The 26,652-nt window shown below is 38.6% G+C and overlaps 1 protein-coding gene across 1 annotated transcript; it reads left to right on the top strand.

Annotated features, from left to right (window-relative positions):
• Positions 1 to 224: 224 nt before the first annotated feature.
• Positions 225 to 17,763, top strand: LOC140239625 (signal transducing adapter molecule 1-like). Its single transcript, XM_072319456.1, has 13 exons — positions 225 to 429; positions 2,419 to 2,503; positions 4,871 to 4,946; positions 6,200 to 6,295; positions 8,284 to 8,366; positions 9,001 to 9,067; positions 11,201 to 11,273; positions 12,041 to 12,290; positions 14,138 to 14,232; positions 14,552 to 14,728; positions 15,289 to 15,560; positions 15,861 to 16,066; positions 17,058 to 17,763. The coding sequence occupies exons 1-13, from the start codon at positions 390 to 392 to the stop codon at positions 17,332 to 17,334; spliced, it is 1,797 nt and encodes a 598-aa protein (XP_072175557.1). The 5' UTR covers positions 225 to 389; the 3' UTR covers positions 17,335 to 17,763.
• The last annotated feature ends 8,889 nt before the right edge of the window (positions 17,764 to 26,652 follow it).

Raw genomic sequence — 26,652 nt, 5'->3', positions numbered from 1 at the left:
AGGTAAAGAGCCTGGAACATTACGTCATTTTCCGCAGGTCGATCCCCCATGCAGTACCTATCGACACTCACACACTTTGCTTTACATACACACGGCCCCTCGTATCTTTGCACATGCGCACAGATTCTATTTTCGCCCATCACTTCATCAGTACGTACCAGTCATTATCACTGCTATAGGGTTTGTAGGTACCTGTACCAGCTTGTGTGTACAGTACATACACAGGCAAGGCCTATACGAATTGTATGCTGAAAGTGACTCATCACCTACCGAATTGCCAATCACAAAGCTTTTTAATTGTGAAATCTAACATCACCTAGTTCTGTGTAATTCAAAACTTCATCGAGTTCACATTTATGTGTCGCAGATTATTCATTTAGCTCGTCAAAATGCCGCTGTTTGGTGGAACACCGTTCGATAATGATGTTGGTAAGTTGAACTGTGCTCTCAGTAAAATTGAAGCTAATTTACCGGGTAGTTTCTACTCCGGGACCAATGTCTTTGCCAATAAATCAAGAAATCTCAATCTAGTGTGAACAACAAGAAACAGATGATTCTGGTTTGGATTATTTTGTCCTGCTTAAATGTCTAAATGTTGCTGTGTCAACAAAGGAAATTGAATATGACTTCAGTTTGGCTGCACTGCTACTACGGTACTGGTGCTAGACTAAGTTTACTGAGCTGAGCTGAGTGAGCCTGAAGTTCAGAGTTCCATGACATTTTGCAGTTTGGGATTTTTGCTCCTGTATCCTGCAACAATCGCTCCCATGATATATAATGCACGCTAAGCCAGATAGATACTATAAATTCTTATTTCTACCCACGAACTTAACCCAAATCCTAATCCTTAATCCTCACATCAAACAAAACCTAAAATTCAAAAAATCCCTATAGATCAGTATCACAGCCCTTGCTAACCCAAGTCCTTGGAGAAAATAAAGACTGGAGCAATTGTCACAGGAGCAAACCAAATACTCTGTCAGCGATGTGAAAAAAAAGAAATATCGGAGCATTTTTTCCCTCGGAATCATATAAAACTATCAAATGTTAAACTGATTGATGATGGTAATGTGGCATACTCGCGAAATAGGCCCTACCACAGCGTGCGCAGTAAATTTTATTAACAGTACCGTACTACGAGTAGGGTGGCTTTCCTGTTGTACTTGTGAATTCAGCCGCACTGTGTGGTGTTCGACGGTACATAAGCACAGCGGTAAGGCTGTCTTCCATGCCATGGCATAAAATACTCGTGAATCCGGCCCCACCAAACGGCATTTATGCATAATTGACACAGCGGCGGGGCCAATTTCCGCAGCAGAGCATCTTTCGTCCTCATTTCTTTCCTTTTTGCCCTTTGTTCTTTCTTTTCTTCCTTCTTTTTACTGTTGCAAAGACTTCCTATTTAATCCTAATTTCCCTCAACTAATTCAATCATACTGTCTGCAGATAAATTACATCCTTAACCTAAACCCTAATCCTAAACCTAACCTAACTTTGTTTGCTAATGCACGGATGGACGCGCACTGTGGATGGGGCCTATTTCACAATTTTGCCATAATACTGCCGGCCTGATTCTGTGATTTTAAGAGTGAAAGAGACAAATTAAGAAGAAGAAGAAGAAGAATTTGATGGGAAAACTGGCAGATAATGCAAGTATCCAGTCCGATGATGATCGGTGGCTTTACAAGAGGTGGAATGGAATTGTGGGACTGGTATGATGGCTGTCTATCTATAAACCTATTTTAAAGGGATCATATCATTTTGGTTGACACCTAAATTAAGGTTTGTAACATTGTTTGCTAATAAAAGAAATGAAAAACCTCTTTCAAAATATGAAAGAGCATGTAATGGCAGGAGGGATTCAACATTTATTTGATGAAAATTGGTTTTGAAATGACATGTCCAAAACAGAGCAATCCTAATAAAAGGTGGGACCCACCTTGAATTAGGGTTGCTTTGTTTTACTCTGTTTTTGAATGTCTGAGCCACTCCAAAACCAAATTTTCATAATACAAATGTATCATAAACGTTGAATTCCTCTTCGAATTGTATGCTCTGTATTATTTCATAAGTGTTTCTTGGTATCTTGCAAAAAGTTAAATACCCAATCCTTATATCCACCAATACTATACTATCCCTTTAAGAAGGTCTGTTCAATGGATCCTACTGTAGCTGGTCTTTTGTACTACTAGCCAAACCGTTGCCAAATTAACTGCATAATAATAATCCTTGTTTTTTCTTTCTTTCTCTCTTAATCTTTTGTGGAGATGGCCAATTGCTGGATTAAAACTCTAGCCATTTAATGTTATCATGAGCTTCTGCCTGTGTTTCGTATAATGTAAGCTGCTCTGTGCTTCTCGGTGAGTTATTTTTTCATTCTTTATGCAATTGATCGTTTCTAAACTTATTTCTCCTCAGATAAAGTCACAAGCGAGTCAAACACAACAGAAGACTGGGGTCTCATCCTAGACATCTGTGACAGAGTAAAGGCCAACTCAAATGCGTGAGTGTGTCCATGCTAGTGCTTATTAATGGCACTTTATTTGCTGGTGGAAACGTCTATATTTTTTGTTTGTTTTGCTTTTCATTTATTACTGAAATAGCTGGTATTTTGTCCATCTCTTCACACTTTTTGCAGTGTGTAGAATATGGAATGTAAAGTGATACAAACCTTATCTGTTTGCAAGGGACTTGTAAGGCACACGGTTCAGGCAAGTTGTTAGGCACTGACTTGTAAATAGTGCTCTTGCCCAGTTGCCTATTAGAGGTACATGTAGTGGGAGGAATATGTTTTGTAGTAACGTGAAATTTCTATCAAAATTATGGTGTCAGCAGTTTCATACTGTAGAATGAATTTGATTGATCAGTCATTTTGCTCTGTACACTTGTGAGTTGTAAACTGTAGAAATTGACAGATTTTTGACACAAGTAAGAAGTGCAGGAACGACTGACAAGTAACAATGGACTACCTTACGGGTCATAGACTGATCAGAATAAAAAGAAGGGACAAGGAGGTGGCCATCAGAACTCAGAAATTTTACAATTGAAAAAGACTTCCTACTGAATGGTCTGTGAAAATACAGTCACTGTCCATTAGATTCTTATTGATTTTTGCTCAGAAAAAATTGCTCATGGTGACGAGTATTTATCGCAGTGCGTATTTCTGTTAAGTTGTCATGCTAATATTGACGTCTTGCTATATCATGAATTTGAAATAACAACAAAAGCATTTCCTTAGAGGGCTACAAGGCTAAACATATTGGATGCAAGATGCAAGGAACTTGGTGTCCCTATAAATAATCATAATATCAGGATGGTCCACAAGGGGTTTGAACATGCCACAGCAACATGCTCAAATTTCAAGATATCGATTGCCTTGTGATAAGCATTTACAATAATGTGGAGCTGTTCATTAGTTATTCATCGATACAGGGGTCCGTCATGAAGTCATCACAAAAATATCTAAATACATAAATCTCAGAATGGCCAAAGTCGCTAATGGGTTGTATACATATGAGAGACTTTCAAAGAGATGTAAAATCCCTTTCCTGAAGTCTCTCATACGTGTGTCTTTATAGGAGCTAAAAGTCTCAAAAGACTTTCATGAAGTGGACCCCAGGAGTAGTAGTAAGCTTATTCTGCTGATCAATATTGTCCAGTAATGAAAACAATGCAACAATACAAATCAAGGCAAAATGACTACAAGAAAGAAAGATTCACACATTTTGAAGACATTTTGTAATTTTGAACGTGTCACAAATGTTTGATATTTCTGAATGTGCCGACATGTTGCAGAAGTTGTAATGCAAGATACATGTAACTTAATCAATCGTAAATTTACAGAAACTTCTGATATGATCCTACTGAAGTGGATCTTGAAGTGCTGCCAGTAGATTCAACCACCTTTCTGAATTAAAATGTAACTGAAAGCTTTTAAGTGTCTCATTTCCTTCCAAGTATAGAAAATAAAGAAAATGAATAGATTAAAAAAAAATCCTTTATCTCTGTCACAGTGCAGATAGAAAGTAATTTCGTGTTATTACAAATTGGACAAATTGTATGTTCATTCTGGTACTCATATTCTTATCAGACATTTGCAAATGTTATCCATTAAAATACCAGTAAGCAGCATTGCTGGTAAGTCTTTGCTTCCTCAAAAGTATCACAGTAATTGTACAATCGTTAGCATTAGATTATTTTGTTCAGAAGTCGATCATTTTGTTCAGGAACCCATTGCTATGATATGTCTAAAATTCTATAATTTTTGTTTAGACCTGGTAGCTCTAGGAAACATGGATGATGGTCTGATTGAATCTAACTTTATTCACTACCGCAGAATTCATTTCATTTGCAGAATGTGTGACACATCAAAGCACACGAAAAAAAAAAAGAGTAAAAATGTCATTGTTTTATGAGGAAATCTGTAGTGTTGCTTCCTTTTGATATGTAATGTCTATATTTTGGAAATTAGGGGTCATGTGACCTCGATTTCGTTACCATCATGTAGAGCATACAAAAATACCCCAAATTAGGAAGAAAAAAAAATGATAGGGATAAAATTCAGAGGTGCTTTCTTTTGTCATGGGACAGCAGTAATGTTCGACTCCAGTCAAGGCTAGTATGAATAATACATACACCATGTAGTGATCAGTGATAGAGCTGTACATAATACATACATAGTAAAGGGGGATTCTGAAATATACCTGGTACTGGTACTCAAATCACCATCTTCCCACTCAATTAATGCCCGTGCTATGGGGTCTTTAAATACAAAATGTGTATTTTTTGACCTCCTCTTTACTTGTCTCTGTACTGCTGTGAAGCAGTTTCTGTTTTGGTGACAGTTATTTTTGTTCCCTCTCATTTACAGACCTAAAGATGCATTCAAGTCCATCATGCGAAGGCTGAAAACTCCAGTTCCTCATGTGCAGTTGCAAAGTTTAGTGGTGAGTGTGCAATGTCTTTGAACATATCATGCAATGTAATGTACAGCATATGTGTATAATGAGTATTCCACCCTCTAGGATGTGATGTTAGTTGTCCATCAGATAACCCAAGTCACTTCAGATTGTTTTGTTTTGTGTGTTTTTTTGTTTTTTTTTTACAGATTTCTTGTTTTTACAGATAATGCCATAGTTTCCCATGAGCCTGCAGAAACTGTCAATTTTTGTTCAAAAGTGTACACATTTATGTATGATTAAGAAATGTGTGAAATAACGCTGTGATAATACAATTTTCACTTCCAACTGAGGGTAATGATGAAAATGTGAAATATCAGCCAAAAAGGTATGCCAACAGTATTACATTCACAGATCATATTTGATCTCGGTTGTTGAGTAATATATTTTATAATCGATTACAAATTGGACCACAGCTGCATCTATGGATCTTTTTGCGCGAGAGTGAATCGCATGCACTCATTGGGAAGTCTGATTTGCTAGGACATGACAGATCATCACGTAACTTTCAACAGTTATTGTACATACATGTACCCATTCCTGAACAGGGAGTATGCGTTAAGATAAAAACTGCTATAGAAATTATTTCACACATTTGTTCTCAAAATACTTCAGCACAACACAGAGTCCTGGCAAATCGCGCCAGCCAGACAAGTTCCTCGGCAGACCCTTTGGATACATTGCAATCAAGTTCCAAATGGTGGAAGATGAACTTTGAGCCCTTCTTAGAACTATGCTTTACCTTTAACAAGTGTAATCTGATCGAAGGCTTTGTTTATACAACTGTACAGTGTCCTTCACAGTGGCCATGCTTCATGAAACTGCAAACTTAAAGCCCCAATACACTTGTATCAATAAACAAATCACTGTGTACAATTTGATTTCAGTGAATGCTTGTGCATTAAACTTTGATGGACCAACTGCTAGTGTTGAACAAGAAGAGAATGATTCTCTAGAGCATTGGTACCAATGTAAATCAAGAAAATTAAGTGCTTAATGCTCATCATGTACTGCATATGAGTAACACTACACCTTTGGAGGAAAGAACCCCCCCCCCCCCCCCAAAAAAAAAAAAGACAAAGAAAAGGAAAATAATAGACTCATATGTCACTGTTAATGTAGCCCTCAATTATTCCTATTTCACTTGTCTCAGCTGTGTATTTATGCTATTATTATTGTCATTTCACTCATCTTTTCGCTGTATATTTATACTAATTATTGCCATTTTACCTTTGTTTCAGCTCTTGGGTGCATGTGTTAGTAATTGTGGCAAACCATTCCACCAAGAAGTGAGTTCAAGAGACTTCTGTGCAGATGCCAGGAATATTATCAGCAAGGTGAGTCAAATGCACTGGATGATTTCAAGTTTGGTTCTAGTGTTAGCGTTAGCGCTAGAACTAAAACACTAGAATCTGTGATAACCCCAAGCTACATGTGTAGTGTTGGGTCCTTTGTTGAATGTCATCTGCTGCATATAAAGCTCCACCATTTGTGCTAGCAGTTTGTGTGCTGTTCCCCCATTGGCTAACACCAGCCCTCAGGGATTATCAATTGACATTATCATTTCAGCTGTGGTGTTAGTGTTAGAATTGCTGTACATTTGAGACCCCACCCATTACGAACGTGCATAGCCCATGCTAAGGCAACTGTCAGTTACATTGGAACTTAACTCTGCATGCATATGATCATCATGGTCAATATCTTCACCTGTGAGCAGCATTGAGATCAGTATGTTTTGGAGAGGCTCAGGATTTTGTGAAATTTTAATCTCTTTCCTTGTCATTTGTCCAAAACAAAGCAATTGCAATATTATCAAATCTTGTCTCATTAAACACAAACCAAATGTTAACATTTTTTCATGTAATTAAGCACTGAACTTTGAATCACCCATTCCAATTGAAGTGACCTTTATCTTGCCTCTTGTCATATGCTAGGAAACCTTCCACCGTGTTTACAAAAAAAAAAAAAAAAAATCTAGAGGAATCAGTGTTACTGTTATTGCCCATTCTGCATATAGTGCAGTTGTTGTAGCTTTTACTTTAATTGTTTTTCTTTTGGTAACGAAAACAGATATGTGTATAGGAGATTGGTAATTCAGGTCAGTGTTTAGATCTCCTTGTCCCCAAGTTTATTAGATGTAGAGGAATTAAAAAAGAAAAAAGAAAAAAAAGAGAGCTCCAAAATAATACCATGTCCACCAAGACATACATGAGTGTACATTGTACAGTTGCTTTTTTTATGTTATTCTAGGTCACTTCAAGAAGACAAAGTCATCCCATTTCTTATCAATATTTTATTATGAGTTAGTCATAAGTTTCAACAAACCTTCACTTGCATGTAATCTGAATGAACGGTAGGGGACCTATTGCAGTTTTTTTACTGTTGTGCGTGATCATATTTTGTTTATTGAACAGACTTTGTGCCATTAGGAAGTTGGCCCCTTCCCTTAGAGGAGCAGATCAGCATTGAAATGGCATGCCATTAAAGGGGATGGCTAGTAACTGATCAGTGAGAATCAGTGGGAATGCTGGAGGATGATTGTTCCAATCCTTGTGCGATTCATTTAAGAGTACATTATGTATCTACTGTTGTATGAAAATTATTTGCTTTAGAACAGTCTCATATTCAAGTAATTTGCAGTTTAATGTTTCCAGGTTAGCGTGCCTGGTCAGTGAGGGGGCATTAATCTGCTTATTACTTGAATATGAGACCGTTCTGAAGCAAATAATTTTCACACAACAGTAGATATATACACAGTGTAATGTACTCTTACATGAATCCCGCAAGGATTGGAACAATCATCCCTCAGCATTCCCACTGATCTGTTACTAGCCATCCCCTAAAGTGAGAGGAACAAGTGTTAAAATTTCACCTGACAGGTTATGGTCAAATACAGTCATTTCATAAAGTTTCCAAACCCATTGTAATTGGTAGATCATGTGCTATCATGAGATATACTTAGTGATCTGTAGATAAACAAGTGCTTGCTGAGATATATTGATCTTTTATTTATGTATGGTGTCATCATGGATCTGTTGTAGTTCAGTTGAAAAGACCATGGGCTGTCAAACAGGAGGTTCGTGGTTTGAGTCCCTTGGCTACGGGGGATTATCTTCAAGGCAATGGGCTTAATCTCCATTATTGCTTTCCTGGGGATCAGATTCTGTTAGAAATGGGCTTACTCCCCATTGTTGCTTTCTTGGGGATCAGATTCTGTTAGAATCAATTCAACTCTTTGATTGTCTGAAACTGACCACAGACCTAATGATGGTTATTTTGTTGTTACTGACCTAATTAAACTCTCCTTGACCATTGTAACTGGAAGGGTCATCCCAAGGTGTCAGAGAAGATGAGGTTGCTGCTGAAAGAGTGGGCAGAGAAAGAGATGAAAGGCGACCCACAGTGCAGGTAAGGAAAAACACTCCTATGTTGTTAATCTGTTTTACAAACAATGTAGGTTCCCTTCCATCATAGTTGTGCTATGTTTTGAAGACACCTTCAACCACTAAACTGATTTTGCTACAACACACATTTCCCATAGACACCTGCTCGAGCATTATGGGTCTTCAATGGGCCGATGTAGACCATTTATCTTGTGGAAAAATGTAACCAACTGTTCTACATATGGGCAAAAATAATGGATGCTTCATTTTGACATGATTATGTTTAGCCAAACACTGACTAGTATTTGACTGAACCTTGTGGTATAGTATTGTGGGGATAGGTGGAATTTGGGATCAGTCTCTAATCGTATTGATTATGCAGTAGTAAACTTGCTATACATTCTGTGAGTTGTTGATTTTCCAAGCATTGGTTTACTTGCAAAATTTATGCAATGAAAACACTGCAAAATGTACAGTGAATGTAGGATTTACAAGCATACTGGAATATTGACTACTGAATTATTCAAACTTTTGTGTGAGCTGTGTGATGTACAGTCATATACATATTTGTACATGTCCTGCTAACTTTGTACATTCTGTGAGAAAGTCTTCTCTCCATATAATGATATGATTGACTTTTGATTTCCCTTTTGCCACAGTTTAATCATACAGTTGTATAATAGTCTCAAGACAGAAGGATATAGCTTCACAGCAGATGACACTCCAGTGAGTATATCAAGGAATTCCATCTTAGTCTTTCCATCGATGTAGTTATATGAAAACCATATACCCTATAACATATACAATCAGACCGTGCATTATCACACACTATATTGGATTATAGTAAATAGGTAGAGTGAAATTTGCGTTGTGATTGGTTGGATAGCATCACGTGATTGTGCAAAAATTTTGTTATAGTGGCACGACCGTGCCACTATAACGCTTGTGACAGTGCGTGCCTACGCTTTATGTACGAAGAGATTCGCGCAAGGCCTAGGGAGGGCCGCCGAGGGACGTAGTAAGACAATGCCAAGCATTTCAACGTATGCGCGTGTTGAGCTCTGAATGTATGATGAGTTTATAAGAGAGTCTGCTCTGTGATGTGCAATACGCATACAAGGCTGTACTAGCGTATCGCACGCTGTGTACGTAAACTATGGTAGGTTGCGGTTAACTCTGCGTATATACAGTGCAGTGCCGGCGGTACGGTGAGTCTTGTTAGATCTAGATTAGGGCCTAGACCTACGGAAATGCATGTAGATCGAGGAACCTATTTACTATAACAATTAGTGCATGTTCTATTGATGCACCAGTACTGGACTATAGAACTCCAAATACTAAATTATCCCTCGTGCAGTTCTATTCACCTCGGCCTGCGGCCTCGGTGAAACAAAACAGCACTCGGGATAATTTAGTATTTGTCGTTCTCTAATCCAGTATAGTGCATCATAGAGCATGCACTATCTGTATTATAGAATGACAAACTTGGAGTTCTATGGTCCAGTGCTTGTGCATCAGTAGAACATGCTCTATTTGTTATCAGACCCCTTGATCTACATGCATTTTTCGTAGGTCTAGGAGTCTCCGTTCCAAAATCAGCAGTACAGGGCACGGCCGTGCCCTTTACCAAAATTTTCACACGATCATATTATGCAATCTTACCAATCACAATGCATATTGTACTTGACCTATTCACAATTATATAAATAGTGCATTGTCTTGAATGCACTACACTAGATGATATGCTCAACAAATGCATAATTAGCCTCAGTGCAGTTTTATTTCACCAAGGGTGAGTCCCTCATTTTTATTTTGGGAACCGTCCCCTTTAAAACTTGGGGAGACTGAAAGTGATCTGCCATGCCTCAAAGTTCCCTTTAATGAATGGACTGTACAGTGCTGGTTGAGGTGAGGATTCAGCTTGTAACGTTTTGCGAGATATTTAGAAACCACTCTATGAAATGTTAAAGAGCATACAATTCTAAGGGGAATCCAGTAAGTTTATATGATGAAAATCGGTTTGAAATGACTGAGATATCTAAAAACAATGAAAAACAAAGAGATCCTAATAATAGTCGTGGCCTGTCAATTTTATTAGGATCACTTTTGTTTTTAATATCTCAGCCATTTCAAGGCCAATTTTCATCAAATAAATATTGATACCTTCTTGAAATTACATGCTCTTTCATATTTCATAAGAGGTTTCTCATTATCTCACCAAAAAATATTGTAAACCTGAATCCTCACCTCAACCAGTACTGTACAGTCCCTTTAAAGACATACCAAAATTGATTAAAGGGATTGTATAGTTTTGGTTGAGACCTAATTTCAGGTTTCTAACATTTTTTGGTGAGATAATGAGAAACCTCTTATGAAATATGAAAGAGCATGTAATTCCATGAGGAATTCAATGTTCATTTGATGAAAATTGGTTTTGAAATTGCTGAGATATCCAAAACAGAGCGATTCTAATAAGTGTGGGACCCACACCTTTTTACGATCGCTTTGTTTTACTTTGTTTTAGGATGTTTCAGTCATTCCAAACCCGATTTTCATCAAATAAATTTTGAATTCCTCTTAAATTGGTATGCTCTGCACCATTTCATAAGTGTTTTCTTGTTATCTCGCAAAATGTTAAAAGCCCAATTCTCATCTCCACCAATACTGTACTGTCACTTTAACCCTTACTGTGCCAGAGACTTCAAACAGTGTGTGCAACGCTATGGGGTTTTCTGTGCCAATCGGCTCTCAACGCACACAAAGGGTTAACAATAATTATCGTCGATGTTACAATCAGTCATTTTCCCTGTCTTTGCTATGACATCATCATCGTCTTCCTCACTGCCTTGTCACCTGCAGAAATCCGCTCCTCAGATTAGCAGCGATCCCAACGTGGTTTCCTCACAGCAGGAGGAGGACGACATCGCAAAAGGTAAGTCAGCGGCGGAAAAGACCAGACTTTTAATAGATGATGTGGGGAGCTGCAGGGATGGGTCATCTAGTATCTCATTGGGATGAAGAAGAGAAATTGTGGAGGACTGTGATGTAGGCAAGAGGAATGTGTAAGAATATGATTTGTTGTCAAGTGAAGTTGAAGTGTCACTTGCATTTGTTCCTTTTCTTGCTTAACGATTATAATTGAATGAAAATACAGTACTGTAAAAGTGGAAATTTTTGTGGTGTTGAAATTTTTGCGCATTCCACGCAAACAGAAACTAGTGTGAAAATAAAAGCATGCGAATATTTTTGCTTGCCATATGTTCCAGTTGTGGATGTCTTGATTCTGCGGAATTAGAAATACATGAAACTCGTCTTACCCAGCTGAGCGCGAAAAATAAGTCGCACGAAAATGTTCACTTTTACAGTATTCAATTTGGTTAAGGTAATGAACCTATGCCATGAACTGAGCAGTCCTATTTTAGTTTATTCCTCCTTTCATCTTTCACAGTCTGCCTTTAATTTTCCTTGTAGGTATATCAGGGTTTTGTTGGGGGTGGGGGGGGGGGGGATGGGGAATAGGAGCCAGCTAAAGATCAACACATTATCATCAGCAGTAGTAACTTATTAGAATATTATGATGATTGAGTGTCATTATGATGATTAGAATCTACATAGAGATTGTTTGTTGGTTGGTTGGTTCATTACCAGTGTATCACTCTTGTTAGTTTTGTTTTGTGTTCAACCATCCCTTCCCTCCAGCCATTGCCCTGTCACTGGAGAGCAGCCAGACCCCGGGGGGAAGCGGTGGTGGAGGGGGCAGTGGTGGGGGCGGTTCCAGCTTCCAGCAGTCCACCAGCCTCTACCCCACCACCAACAGCTTGTATGCCACCCCGACGCCAGCTCAGACGCGAGAGCCGCGGAAGGTGAAGGCGCTCTACGACTTCGAGGCGGCGGAAGACAACGAGCTGACGTTCAAAGCGGGTGAAATTATTAGCGTTCTAGATGACAGGTGGGTACAATGTGATTACACCTTTCCCTACAACAACCCTTATCCCAGCAATGCAGGGCTGTAACTCTTATCATACCAGATGAATTACACCTGCATGGACTTTGTGTATATTACATGGTGCATACTTGCGGCATGTTAAAGGACAAGTTCACCTTCATATACATGTGGATTGAGTGAATGCAGCAATATTAGTAGAACACATCAGTGGAAGTTTGGGGAAAATCGGACATTCCGTTCAAAAGTTATGAATTTTTAATGTATCTGCAGTCACTGCTGGATGAGAAGACTACTACAGTGTATGATGTCACATGCATACAACAATATAAGGAAAATATAAAGAGAATTTCATAAAATTGTACTTTTTGAAAAATGTGCACATTTCCTTCACTTGTCCCTGATGTATGTTAAGGGTAATATTATTCCCCCTTGCCTTCTGAAAGAGTGAAGTCAAGTGTTCTTTTATTATGCAAAAAAGTGAAAATATCTTGAATTTTCTTTATATTTTCTTTATATCGTTGTAGACATATGACATCACAAGCTGTAGTAGTCTTCTCATCCAGCAGTGACTAAGCAGAAACTTCAGAAATTCTTAACTTTTAAATGGATTGTCCGATTTTCCACGAACTGTTGCTGTATTCTATTAATATTGCTGCATTCATTCAATCCCCATGTCTATGAAGGTGAACTTGTCCTCTAAGGGTTTACATTTGATAAATGAAGATGGATATTGCAAGGCTGATGTCACCAAGGAGGTTTTATACATGGAGTTCCAACTGGCTGTAATTATTCAAACAGTTGTCAGATTTCTGTTGATGTACAAAAGGATTCCACAGGTGCACTTGTGCCTTTGATGATCGATGTTCGACGCCACTGTCTTGCTGAGAAATATTAAGACTCATTTTGAACGTTATCATAATGTTGGCCATATTTTGCCTATTTATTTATTAAATGAAATGAAATTTCACTTAATGATAAAGCATGTAAAACAAAAGTGAATCCCGTCCAGAAATTTGTGCAAAATGTAAATCAGAGCTGTATCATGTGAAAATGTTTAAAACTGTACCATCCTGGAAAGCTGGTTTTATCACTTTTCTGCTTAATTTCCACAAATTAAACTAATATGGAATAATCTTCATGTATAATTCTTTATTGATAGATACATCAGATTAGTGCCCGGGTATGCCCAGTCGAGTAATTTTCATCTTTATTTCAGCATTTTTTCCTCACTTTCTATTCGCGCATCCTCGTGTCTGTACCACCTACCTTTTATAAGAAGGGATAGCGAAAAGTAATTACTATCACAAAGACATATCTTCCTTTGAAAGTGGCTGGTGATTACGCAGTGAGACACGAGTCAATTGTATTCGTATCTGCGCGGCAGATCCTGTTTGGCACATGCTTCAAATATTTTTGAGTGGCGTCTTCGAACATGGGTTCAAAAGAAATAAGACAGCTGTGACTCCATTCTCTTGAACCTCCTTGATGTCACCAATTACCATTGAATCCCATGTTAGACTCATGATTAACTCAAAGTTTTTGTTCCATTGCACGGTTCTGATGTCACAATAAAGGAACCATTGCCGTGTGCACTCGACAGTTATAAGTGTACATTTTGTCACTCATTTTACATTTTTACTGTGCTACTCATTCGCTTTTTACAAAAAAAGTGGTAGCTATTTCTGTGCCAAATTGAAGAATCTTGTCTGGACCAATCTGTCGATATCTGTGGTGTTGTATAAAACAAATAGTGTATGATCTTTACTCTTGTAAAGGAACAAGATATCGCACTCATGACCATTCTTTGTTTTCATAAAATTAAAAAACATAATATTTCCTCTTTGATGCAGGGATGCTAACTGGTGGAAGGGAGAGAACTTTAGGGGAGTCGGACTCTTCCCATCAAATTTCGTCACAGCCGATCTAACAGCAGAAACCGAACCAGGTGAGTCCTAGTATTCCTAAAGGAGTTTGCAATGATTGACACTTGCTATGATAGCAGTTGCCATGGTGATGTATGTTGCAACTGGTGTCTTGTTTTAAACGTACTTATAAAAAAGGGACTATCTAACAACAGTAATGGTGCCTACATACATTTCATACATGTTAGTTTAGTGTAGTGCAGTTTGCCAACATACAGAGTGACATTTATGGAAAATTGGGACTGCCAAATTCACCTAGTTAGAATCTGAACCTTGTTGTAAGTGAGCTCATTTTAATGGGATTTCCCCATATTTGTGTGAAATTTTCATCGATCCATCCAGAAATCAAGGCACGGGAGAAGAAGGTCTCCTTCGACGAGGAGGTGGAGGTGCGGACCATCGAGCCTCCGGCCGAGATCAGGATAAGTCCGGAGACATTAGACCAGTGCCTGGACCTCCTCCAGAATGCAGACCCAACGATGGAAAGACCAGACAACCCAGACATGCCAGTCTTGGAAGGTATGTTGATGCCATTTTCTTGCTTACCATAAGGTTATCTATTACTGTATAAGCTGTTATAAGGGTTTGATTTCAGTGAATTTCATGAATCACTGTTTGGACCGCAAATGTGAAAACACACAAAAATGTTGCTATGCGCTATGATAACAGTGCACTAACAATGGCCTCGGTGTCAATTTGCGAAAACAACATCTCACAAAAATGTCTGTGACCTCCTCATTGGAGAAAATATCTGTACGCGAAAATAACAGCTTATACAGTATGTGCTGCCTTGTGCTGCTCACCTTTGGAGATGTTGTACAAAGTGATTAGTTATCTCAGAGATGCCAAATATTACTTTTTTTGGCTGTATATTGTACTATTTCTTTTTTGCCAAAAATTCATGGAAAATACTGTTATTCCCAAATTTATTGCTAAACATGTGTGTTGCAGGAAAGGTAGAAATTAGTATGGCATATATAGTACCACCTTTAAGGAGAAGTAGGAAGGTTGCACAGTGAATGTATCCGTAGAAATTCTAATAATTATTACTGCTGTCATGCCTGGTCTGGTTTCCATAGCAACGTGCAATGGAATGGCCCCGCTCATCGACACGGAGCTGGAACAGATCGACCGGGACCACGCTGACCTCACGGCGCTGAACCAGCGGCTGATGGACGCCTTCCAGATGTACCACGGCCTGATGAAAGAGGCCCCCGTCTACGGCTACACTCTGAAAGGCTCCATCCCGGGCCAGGGACCCTTCCCCGGGGGAATGGGACCGGTGCCCGTCCCGGGGGGCTTTCCCCAGCAGCCTGGCATGGGCCAGGTGTCCCCCCAGCAGATGGGACAGGTGAGAGAGATGTCGGTCAAAATCATGTTGGTCAAAACCATCAACAATATGAGCCATAATTATGGATGTCCAGTGCATGGATGTCCATACTCGCAGACTCAAAACCACCTCTGCCTCCTTAATTTTACAGCTGTTGTATCTTTGCACTCAGTATAAATATGTCATTCACACACATCTGTTCATGCATTTTGCTTTTCACTCATATCACCACTTCCTCAGCATAGTAATTGAAACCTTCCGTATGTCTATGCTAAGACCTTACTTACTCCACTTGCCTTTTTGTGCATCCCCTCCCCTCAGTATAATGCTGGAGCACCCCCGCCGCAGCAATACATGGGTCCGGGGCCTGTGCCAACGGCAGCAGCAGTGGGTCAGCCCATGATGAATCAAGGGATGGGCATGCCGCCGTCCTCCCAGTCCGTGCCAGTCTCTACCATGAGCATGAGTCAGCCCGTTCCCTCCCAGCCCAGCATGGGCCAGCAACCCCAGACCATCTACTCTTCAAGGTTAGGGGGGCTTCCCCAGTTTCCTATTTTTGAATAGGGGCTTCCCCTAATTGTTGTTGTGGGACACCATCTCATGTTCACATACAATGGAAACGTGATATGACAAGATCCTTGGCCTCAGACAATTTGTTATATCAGTAGTCAATAAAAAATACAAAACAAAAGGAATGAATTCATTGTGACCAGGGAAATTAGTTTGTTATATCAGGTATTTTGTCAAGTAAGATCTCTTTATGTCGAGTTTCCACTTTAGTATGTGAAGGAGAGGAGGAGTAAAATCCTGTCTGTCATGTTTAATGATGTTTTCTCAAAATATGCCGGCTATTAACCAGATTTGTTGGGAGTTTTCAACAGAACACAAAGTTCCTTTTATCATGGCTATTACTAAAACACTGATCAATTCAGTGCTTATTTACGCCGATGTAGGGCAATTTGTCAATCAGTTGCAATGAACACAAAATTGTTTAGAATTGTTGGGAAAGCGCTGAGTGGAGACTGAATTTGATCCAGCTGTTTTAGGTTGTTCTCTTTTGTCAGTTCTTTGTGTTTATGAAATTATGCTTTCAAAAAAAAAAAAAGTACATGCCCTATGTCAGGGCTCCACACTAACTTTTATTTTTGGTGGCCCAAAGGCAAATATCCGACCTTTTTTTGGTGGCCCGATCAGGCCACCAAATTCTTCATATCTGAAATTTTGGTGGCCCGACGCGTTTTTTTGGTGGCCCCGGGCCACCGGGCCACCGTTAGTGTCGAGCCCTGCCTATGTTCAAGGGATACAATTTTGGTCATAATGTCTGTAATTTTAGGTATTAATCAGTTGCATTTTAGATTCTTAATGAAATTTCAACCAAGTGATTGTTTCTTTTTATTTGCCCATTATATTTGTGATTGCTCTTCAAGTGTTTAAGGCAAGTCAGTTCAGGCTATTGTTCTCCCAAAATCTTCAAGTTTATGTGAGAGATCTATTGAATTATTATTTTTTTTTTTTCAGTCCGGCATCCTCCACCATGTACTCCGGTGTTACCCAGAATTCCTTGCCAGTTGCCAGCCAGCCAATGAATGGCCCTGCCCCCTTCCAGTACAACTCGGTTCCCGTGGGCACAGTGGCCCCAACCAGCACCAACTACAGCCAACCCATGGGTAGCATGCAGCCTCCTGGCGGAGTCCCAGCCACGGGGGTGGAGCACGGGTACGGCATGGTGCCCCCGCCGGACCAAGCAGGCATGATGGGCCAGGGCATGGCACCCCAGCAGCAGCTGCTTTTATAGTTGACGGTTGTCACTGGGGGAGAGACGAGAGACGGGAGCAGCACGAAAGAGGGTGGGTGGGACTATGATGTATCATGTGTCAAAAATTCTCTGTCAGGGTTTATGTGCAAGCCGCAGTCTAATCTTGGACAAAAAAAGAAAAGAAAAGAAAAGAGCAGTAATCTTGTTCATATCACAAGTCACAGACTCGTCGTTTTGCCGCCAGAACGACATTAAAGCAAAAGTGAGATTCTGTGTAGATCACATTCAATGTATCTTAGCTCTTTATGGCAGTCACATAGTAGCACCCCTCTGATGGACCAGATGCAATATTCTACCCATGCGCCAGCACCATGCTCCAATACCATCCTGCCTGCCATAGCACCCATATGGGCTATACATAAAAAAACAGAAGGGTATAAATCAGAATGTTTTGCATAATTAATGCAAAATTGCAAAATATCATTTTAAAAAAAAAAATCAGTAAGATGTAGGTACAGATAAAACGGATTCACAATTATGTGCATTATGACCTGGCAAACAGAAGGTATTACCAAAAGATATGATTGATGGACTTATTACCTTTCTTTCTTACATCCCTAGTCCTCCCTACCCACAAAAAAAAAGAAAAGAAGAGGATAAAAAAAGTTAACGAAAATGTGTCAATTGCCCTCCTTGCTTTTAACACATGGCATATTTCTAAATAATTGATTTCTATTTTGAAGAGGATAAAACGTTATTGCAACTCTGCACAAATCTGTTCGTTGAATGCCAGAATGTACAGTGCAAATGCCTAGCTATTAGAATGGCCAGGTTTTTGGGACAAGCCTTTGTTTGTTTGTTTTCTTTCATACCCTTGTTCCGATTCGCCAAGAAAATGATGCTGTCATTATCTCGGACAAAAAAGAAAAAGGAGATGTCGTGAGAATGTTGCCATTGTCGTAGGCACAATTAAAAGTTGAGTACAATGATTTCTTATACTCTAAGAATATTGCCCAGATTGCGGGTAATGCTTTGTGTCAGCCTCGTCGCTTATGATCCGACTGCTTATCAGTAAAGCAAATACAATATTTCCATCTTTTTCTTGCTGCTGTGTGCAGAACCGTCCGTCTGGAGAGTTTATTCACACACAAAAGAAACCTTTCCCTTGAAAACAGTATCCTTCCCTACCTGTATACACTTTTTTTTTTTGACAGAGACAATACTTTTTTTAAATTCAGTTTTACTGTGTAATAAAGAGAATGTATACGCTCATAAGACTTATCTTTAACCTAAATATGTGTTTATCAGTGTCAATGTCCAATGAAACTGTAAGTACTCATCTAATTTGGTAATGCTTAAAGCAAATTTTGTGTGAATTTGCCAAGTTTTATCTCATTTTTGCTCTCTATGATTGTAAGTTTGTATGAAATATTACAAGTGAGTCTTACATCCTTACATATGTTGCATCATTACTTATTTCAGATTTTTACATAGTATGCTCCTATTATTTATTCATAAAAATATATGATTTGATTTTACTTATTCATGAGTTCTGATATATGTGAAATGTTCCTCTGTTGCAGCCCAGTTTTTGCTTTTGGTTTTTCACCCCTTATCTCTTCCCAAGTGATGTTATGGCTGATTTGTGTCTTTATCCATAATTTTGATTTCTTCTTTAATTTTTGGCAGAAAGTAAGAAAATCAATGAAATCAAAAGAATGTTTGGCTTGACAGGAGTAATTGTGTCTTCTCCATAGAGTGGACTAAAAAAAAAAAGTAGTAAAATGTCAGTCATTATAAAATTTGTATGGTGTAGCTTCTGTGGATCAAATTAATATTAGCTGGACAATACTGGTCAGTCAACTTTACAAGGCACCTACACTTTTTTGAATGTTGCTTGTTGCCTGTAGTCGCAATCAAAATTGTCGGCAGCAGGCAGAAAATGCATGGACATGCTTTGTCCTTGCTGAGATCAGCCATTCACTAACTTCTTTTAGGAAACTCAAAGGCATTCCAAGCAAGGAAAAAGAAAAATGTAGATGTGACTCAGATTCATCAATCATGCAGGATGAACAGTTCCCCAGTAAAACAGATTTGATGGGAATTTGCAATGGTGCCAATACACTACTTGATATCTGAAACAAGAGATTAACATGGGCGAGCATATTTGAGGATGGGGGCACCATATTTGAAAGTTTGAAAATCTGCTTTTGCACACGTGGTGAAATGATGCTTTCAGTAACTTGGTCTCTGAAAATTTAAAGTTTTATTCAAATCTGTGTATATCGTATGCTACATTCTTCAAAGCCACTTGAATAACTGAAAGACTGGGTTGAAGAAAAGTTTGATTTCTTCACAACAGAAGTAAATTCCAGAGTCGTGGTTTCAACAGTACAACTCCCCTTCTCAGTCATGGTAAAAAATGGTCTGAATTACAAATGAATGTGACAAATTACTTGAAATTTTATTCTTGCTTTTGCTTTCTTTCTTATACTTTTAACATGAATTACAAACTTGGATATTTTTCTCTTTTTTTGGTGGAAGATACAAACCCAAAAATGACAACAAAAAAAATAGAATAGAGAAACAGCAATATTTCAAGTCCTTTATTGACTTGCGTGGTTGTATCACACATGGCGGGAAAGTAAAGTCTACAACTTTTGAAAGTATGTACCGGTAGTTTTTTCTAGATGAAAATTATCTTTAAAAATACCTGTATGAGACATATTAACTTTTCTTTCTCTTTGGACTTTCCTGGCTGTCAGTCTAAGCACATCAAGAGGTTATAGAGTTATATCATGTATAGTAATATGAAGAAGTTGATTCATATCAATATACTTCCTAGTTGGAATTAATTTGGTCAAGAAGAAAATAATCACTTGTGACGGAGCGTGAAAATTGGGTCATGATTTTGATCTTCATCAGCTGTGACTCGACTCTTGGTGGTGGCATGTTCCGTCAGTTTTCCCGACAGCTCTCCTTAAAAGTCTCTCAAAATTAGAATATTTCTGACTCTGACCCAAGGTCCAAATGATAGTCCGAATCAGATATTCAAGGAAGAAAATCAAGCCGAAGATCTAGCTGGGTCAGGGAATAGCCAAGCAATGGTAATAATAGTCTATATATATGATGTATTGTACATAGAAAAAGAGAGAGGAAGAAAACAACAACAACTAAAATCTGTAAATTACAAAGCAGCAATTACAACAATTTTGTACATTATGGATGAATATAGCGGTGTCTCTTGTGTATTTATTTAGAGAGGGAAGCTGTCAATTTCTGCCATCAGGCTTTAGACCGCGAGTCTGAAAATGTTTCTTCACATTTCGCTCCGTCGTCACCTAATTCATACAGAGAACGTAGTGGTCCCGTTTTGTTATATTTTATTTAGTCTGTACGACTACTACTCGTCAAGTGAGAATAAGGGAGTTACGTTGCCTCGAACACTATGGCTTTAGTGGCAACTTAACGCCATATCATTCTCACTGGACGTACTGTTGTTTGTACCTGTCAAGAGCGAAGTTATTCAATCTTATGTATAATAAGTATATACATGCCAGATATAGTTGATAAAAGAGGATTGTAATGCAAAGGGGCAATCAGAGATATAGTGCGTACAGTAAGTGAACCATCTTCTCCATATTATAACTGGATTGTAAATTACTTCATATGAATGGAAATAAACTTACAAATATTGACCAAAAAAATACAAAAGATGACGTTCGGATTGCTTTGTGTGTCTTGTTCATTTGAAACGATTACTCTAATAGTGGAAATTTTAATGTGAGTTGTTGTTGTTTCTTTTTTTCATGTTCAGCCAGGTAAGATGAATTTTGCATGCTTCTATTTCCATGGAATCAAAATATTTTTCATGCTAGATGCATGTTGCACATAAGTGTGTGAAAATTTCCTCTTTTGCAGTTCTGTGTGTGGTGGAATTACCAAGGTGATGTTGTACATGTGAATACTGGAGGGTTAACCCTAAAAAGACTGGGCTATTTTGGTAGCTCGAAAGACTGGGGGGGGGGGGGGGGCCTAAAGGGCCACCCCTTAAGATCTCGGCCGTGGATCGCGCGATCGCCGCGAAAATTTGCACAATGGTAGTGTGCGATGTAATCTACAAGATCGTATATTCAAATTTTACAAATTAGTCTTCTTTTATTTTCTTTTGATTAATTATGCTAATTTATGCGAGAAATCGGACTCTTTGATCGAAATCAGTAAATAAAGCTCCAAAAGTGCTCACTTTTGGTCTAATTATTCTTAGTGGCATTCTTAGCAAATGTACTTGAAAAAAAATTCGGTATCAAAATTAATTTCTTATCTATTTTATTGTTTTATGAATTTCTTATGTATTTCTTTGTTTTTTTGACCTTTTGTTTTTGTTTTTTTAAAAAAATTTGTGGCAGACACTTTTTGAAGCATAATACTCCTAAAAGAAATTAATTTTAGCCATTGAGAGTAAAAATAAGCATATTTATATGAGCCATGTGAAAAAACTCAATTTGCATTGACTTTGTACACAAAATCACATTTTTGAGCCATTTTCGGCCTCACGTGCATGTTCAAAAAGTTATGTAACTTCAGAACCGTACCCCCGGGCGTCGCAAATTTGGTGTCAAAATGTGCGGGAAACTCGAAAGAAAAAAGTCATAGAGCATCGCGGCGAGAGCATTGCGTGTTGCAGAGTAATCGCGCGAAATGTCGAGGGGGGGGGGGCCTTTTAGGCCCCCCCCCAGTCTTTTTAGGGTTAAGGAACATATATAATACCGTATATGGCATATATTTTGTGAGGTTCTTATTTTTCTCATACTTTCACAAGTCAGATGCTATTTGCGAATACAGTATAACAACGTGCAAAAAGAAAAAAATGATAACTCTGATCCCAACGTGAATGCAAGGTGCACGCACACATTTCTCCGTTCATTAATAACTGTACTCGACGATCACAAATTTTAACCACTCGAGAAATTGGTGAGAAGTCTAGATTTGAAGATTAGACTCACTAGATATATGGCATCTACAGTAGGCCTCCCTTATAGGCTCAATATTACATAAAGTGCAAAGACAAAGTCGAGAGAGATATGAATAGTTTGATTGCAAAGTGAGTTAATGCCATTCTTGTAAATGTAGGCTATTCACAATTTAAGCTGCTGAAAAAATGCAGAAAATAAAAGAAATGGGATATTCTTAATACAACTTCAAGAATTTCTTGTAATTGTAACAAGTGAGGTATTGCTGCAAAGGTTATAGTTTGCTCTATCCAATGATGGACTAACTTCAAAATGTTTGAAAATGTCACCCATTTTTGTGATCAAGCTCTTCATGTGATCTTTTGAGGGGAGAATTTCACAAATTTTCGTTTGAGCATTCTGCGAGTTCCTTTGCAAGAACGTTGTCATCTGTTCTGTTAACCCGTTGAGGACGGACTGATTTTGGTGCAACATGCATTTCCCATAGACCCCTGCCTGAGTATACTCGGGACTCGTCCTCAGCGGGTTGATGGATTTGTCTAATCATGTTCTTTGAGAACAGTTTTCTGCTCCTGGGGTATCCCTGGACAGGACCATCTCATTTTTGTTTTGTTTGCACTCGTCTCAATACACATGACAACTCCAAAATTATTTTCATCTCATAGACAAATTCTTACTGACTCCACAAAAGTGCAACATTTGCCCAATTTTTTGCCCTGTTAATGCTCTGTAACAATGCATTTCGCTGCTCAGTCGATGTAGCATGGGGCGATATATCGCTGGCCCCTGTGCATGCACCCAGTTGCAACCACCACGCATGTGTGTAGCCAATGCTTTACCACAGTATTATCGATACAGTGAACACATGATTTGGAACCGATAAGCATTAAACATATGCATACCATTAAAATTCACAAACAGGCTAAAGTCAGGCACGAAATTGATAAATTCTGAGAATGCTGTAGACCATTTCTTTGTGTTTTTCTTCACAAAAAATCACAACCATGCTGTAGGTAATTCTTTGGCATGCATTTTTAGAGCAAAAACATCTGAACAAAAAGACATCTTTAGCCCAGTGGCCCTGTTTAACTTGGAAGTTTTCATGGTACAATAGTAGCTATATTTACAGCATCACCCCACCAGCACATTGCAACTTCCTGGTGCCCGATGCCTGCAGAACACTACACTGTGAATCTATCCCTACACTTCACAAATTCTCACCGACATACACGTAATTGCATTATGGTCAACTACCTCTGCACTGCATCTCACGGAGAATCAAGAACAGCGGAGGGACCCCGACTGTCCAGTCCAGCATGGCACCCCAACAAACTTCTGGTCATGGGTGCTGAGGGAGTTATGATGTGGTCAACTAAAATCTAATGACGAGTGTCTATGATAATATGTGCATGTGGCATGTACATACTTGCCAACCCTAAAATGCTGGAAATAGGAATGACTTGGAGAAAATAATGCCCCCCTCCCTGAAAAGGACTTTTTACCCATCTCCCATACATCACTATAAGCATGTGCCAAAAACAACAACAACAACAACAACAACACACATGGTTTAACGAAGCTTCTACTTTCTATAAGAAATAGGAATGTTCGTTTCAAAAGAAAAGTCAAAATGGGCGATCAGGCAAGAAATAACTGCTTTGACAACTCATGCAATATCAAGTCACACTTGGGTCACGACTGCGAAGATGATTTGACTATTGTCTTTAATTGCAGTATCAAAATTTTACAAAGGAACAATGAGGATGGCCTTTAACCAGTGCAATACAAAAAAAAAAAAAAAATACATTACCATGTCTTTTATGATACTGACAATTTCTTTGGAGCACTCTTACCCTGATAAATCCACACAATTACAACTGCTTGTAGCAGAGACAGAAGAATAACTCCAGTTTTATCAATCATGCGTGTGTCTCTCTCATCATGTGTGATGGGAATATCCAAAGCAGTGCTGTAAAATGATGACATAAATGGTATCCCAGGGTACCAAATAAAAATCAGCCATTTGGTTGAATTATTTTTTTTTTTTACAAGGGTTGTACCCTGGGTCGCCAAAAAGTGGAAATTATTCTGGTGCTGGAGGTAGCGCGCGCTAGCCACTGCACTGCACTGAAGCATGCGCTACTGCTAGCACAGCGTGCCATGCATGCATAGTATAACATGCAGTGGCATGGGAACGACTATGTACACGCACACACAGTGCATGCATTTCTCTGCGGCTGTCCTCGAGTGGATGTGAGGTGGCGCTACACAATGTGGTACCCCGGGGTAATGCGTGATGCATCAAATACTCCTTTTTCTGGTATATCCACTTTTATAAATACAACCTGTATAAGAAATGCCTAAAAACGGTTTATCAAGCATTTCTTTCTCAGCATGTGGGATGCACGTATCCACATTATCAAAATATTCACGATATGAATATGGATATTTCCTTAGTGATCTCTGGCTGAAATTAAATCATCTACATTTGTACTCAAATACTGCCTGCATCAGAAATACCATAACAAGGGCTCGACACCCAACCTTTTTGTCTGGTGGCCCATTTGGGCCACTAAGATCTTTAAGTCTGAAATTTTGGTGGCCCAAGAAAGGTCTATGTAGTGGGTTGAAATAAAAGCAAAAGTACAATCCATTTTGAATCTTAGTTGCCCGACCAGGACACCAAATGAAAAATTTGATGGCCCTTTGGTGGCCCTACATCAATATAATATAGTGGCCCCAGGCCACCGGGCCACTACTAATGTCGAGACCTGCCATAATACATACACAGAACTCTGTTGCTCTTCTGCTCAATGCAATTTGATTGTTTGTTTGTTTGTTTGTTTTTTCTGGTACTGGCTCATGACGTGGGAGAGCCATATGAACAGGTATTCTGAGGTTCTAAAAATTACTATCGCACTCAATAAAGTACATGATGAATAAGTTACGAAACCGTACAACCGATGGCGAGTTTTGGACTCAACAGTCTTCGTTGATCATCCATAACAGAGTTTTTCCGCTGAACAAAATCATAGTGTCTCGCCAAAATCCAAATACTTGGTATAATACAATATTCAGGGCATGTTTCAAAGCAGAACTGGGAGGCAATCTGGCTTCAAAATTTGGCAAGCGCTTTTAATCCTCTACGAACCACCACCCTAAAATGCTACTGACTTTGTACATAATACATATTGCTATAAACAGGACTGAGAAAGTGGCTGTCATCTGGGTCATAGACTACTGTAAAACCAGAAATGTACGCGTGTATTTCAAATTCATGAATATCGTGAAAGCCAAGATTCGTGAAATTAAAATGCACGTGAAAGTTCTAGACGACATTATATGCACTGAATGGCAATAACAATTAACAAATATTTCATGCCACGATAATATCTAGCTTTACCGTATACAGAAAGTGGAATGGAACAGAAACTTACCTTGTAGTCTATCAAAGGCACAAAAAGTTTATTCAAATTCTGTATAACCTTTTCTCTTTTAAAAAAAAAAAAAATCTTTTTCTTTAGAGTACTATAATATGCAATCTTATAGATTATACAATTAGAATACAAGACTGGCACAGAAAAATAAGTAAGAAAATGGCAGCATGACATTGATTACCATAAGAGCAGACAAAAATTGTGTGACATAAGATATCCTGAATCTCCATCTCTTGTTGCTTTTTGTTTTTGCTTCTTCCTTCCCCCCCCCCCCTTTTTTTCAAATCAGTTGTAACTAGCAAATCACTGTCCCTTTCAAAGCCAAAATTATGCAGGAAAAATCTGAAGGAAATGGAACAAAAAAGAAAGAAAGAATGATAGCTTTGGCAAAATAAAGCAAGGACTCAAGTATTCAAGCATCAGCCATTTATCAATATCACTTTGCCAGAAGGACTTGCCTACTGTCTGCTAAAAATACTGTACTTTATGTGGTACATTATTAGTTTACATGTTTTTACGCTACTTCTGGCAAGCACGAAATCTTAAACCCGCAAAAATATCTTTATAATTTTCTCTGCGTCCTCACAATCTATGATTACAAAGGAAAGACTTGTTTTCCTTTGAGTCAAAAGGAATTATTTAAAAATGTAACAAAATACAAAAGAACATTTCAACATTCAGCAACAGAATTTAAGTTTTCCTATTCATCACTACAATGCTGTGGTAATAGTCTTCATGCACATTAAACATATACCACTATCTTTTCAAGCTAAACCTTAGCACTCATGGTCCCATATACAGAGATTTTTGCTTTACATAATATATAACAACAGCAATATCATTTCGATGAGAAAGTGATACATGTACTTCATAACATGCTGAAAACCTCTTGCAACAACTTGACAAATAATGTACTAAATAGACCATACATTTCCAGGAGGTTTCTA

This window comes from Diadema setosum, chromosome 16 (assembly GCF_964275005.1).
Source record: "Diadema setosum chromosome 16, eeDiaSeto1, whole genome shotgun sequence".
NCBI classification, from domain to species: Eukaryota; Metazoa; Echinodermata; class Echinoidea; order Diadematoida; family Diadematidae; genus Diadema; species Diadema setosum.
Note: the sequence above shows the minus strand (reverse complement) of the source record. Positions and strands in the feature narration are given on the sequence as shown.

Coding starts and splice junctions, on each gene's coding strand:
- LOC140239625 (XM_072319456.1), top strand. CDS start 390: ATGCCGCTGTTTGGTGGAACACCGTTCGATAATGATGTTG. Junction 14,233..14,551: donor AACAGCAGAAACCGAACCAG/GTGAGTCCTAGT, acceptor CGATCCATCCAG/AAATCAAGGCACGGGAGAAG. Junction 15,561..15,860: donor CCCCCCAGCAGATGGGACAG/GTGAGAGAGATG, acceptor CCCTCCCCTCAG/TATAATGCTGGAGCACCCCC.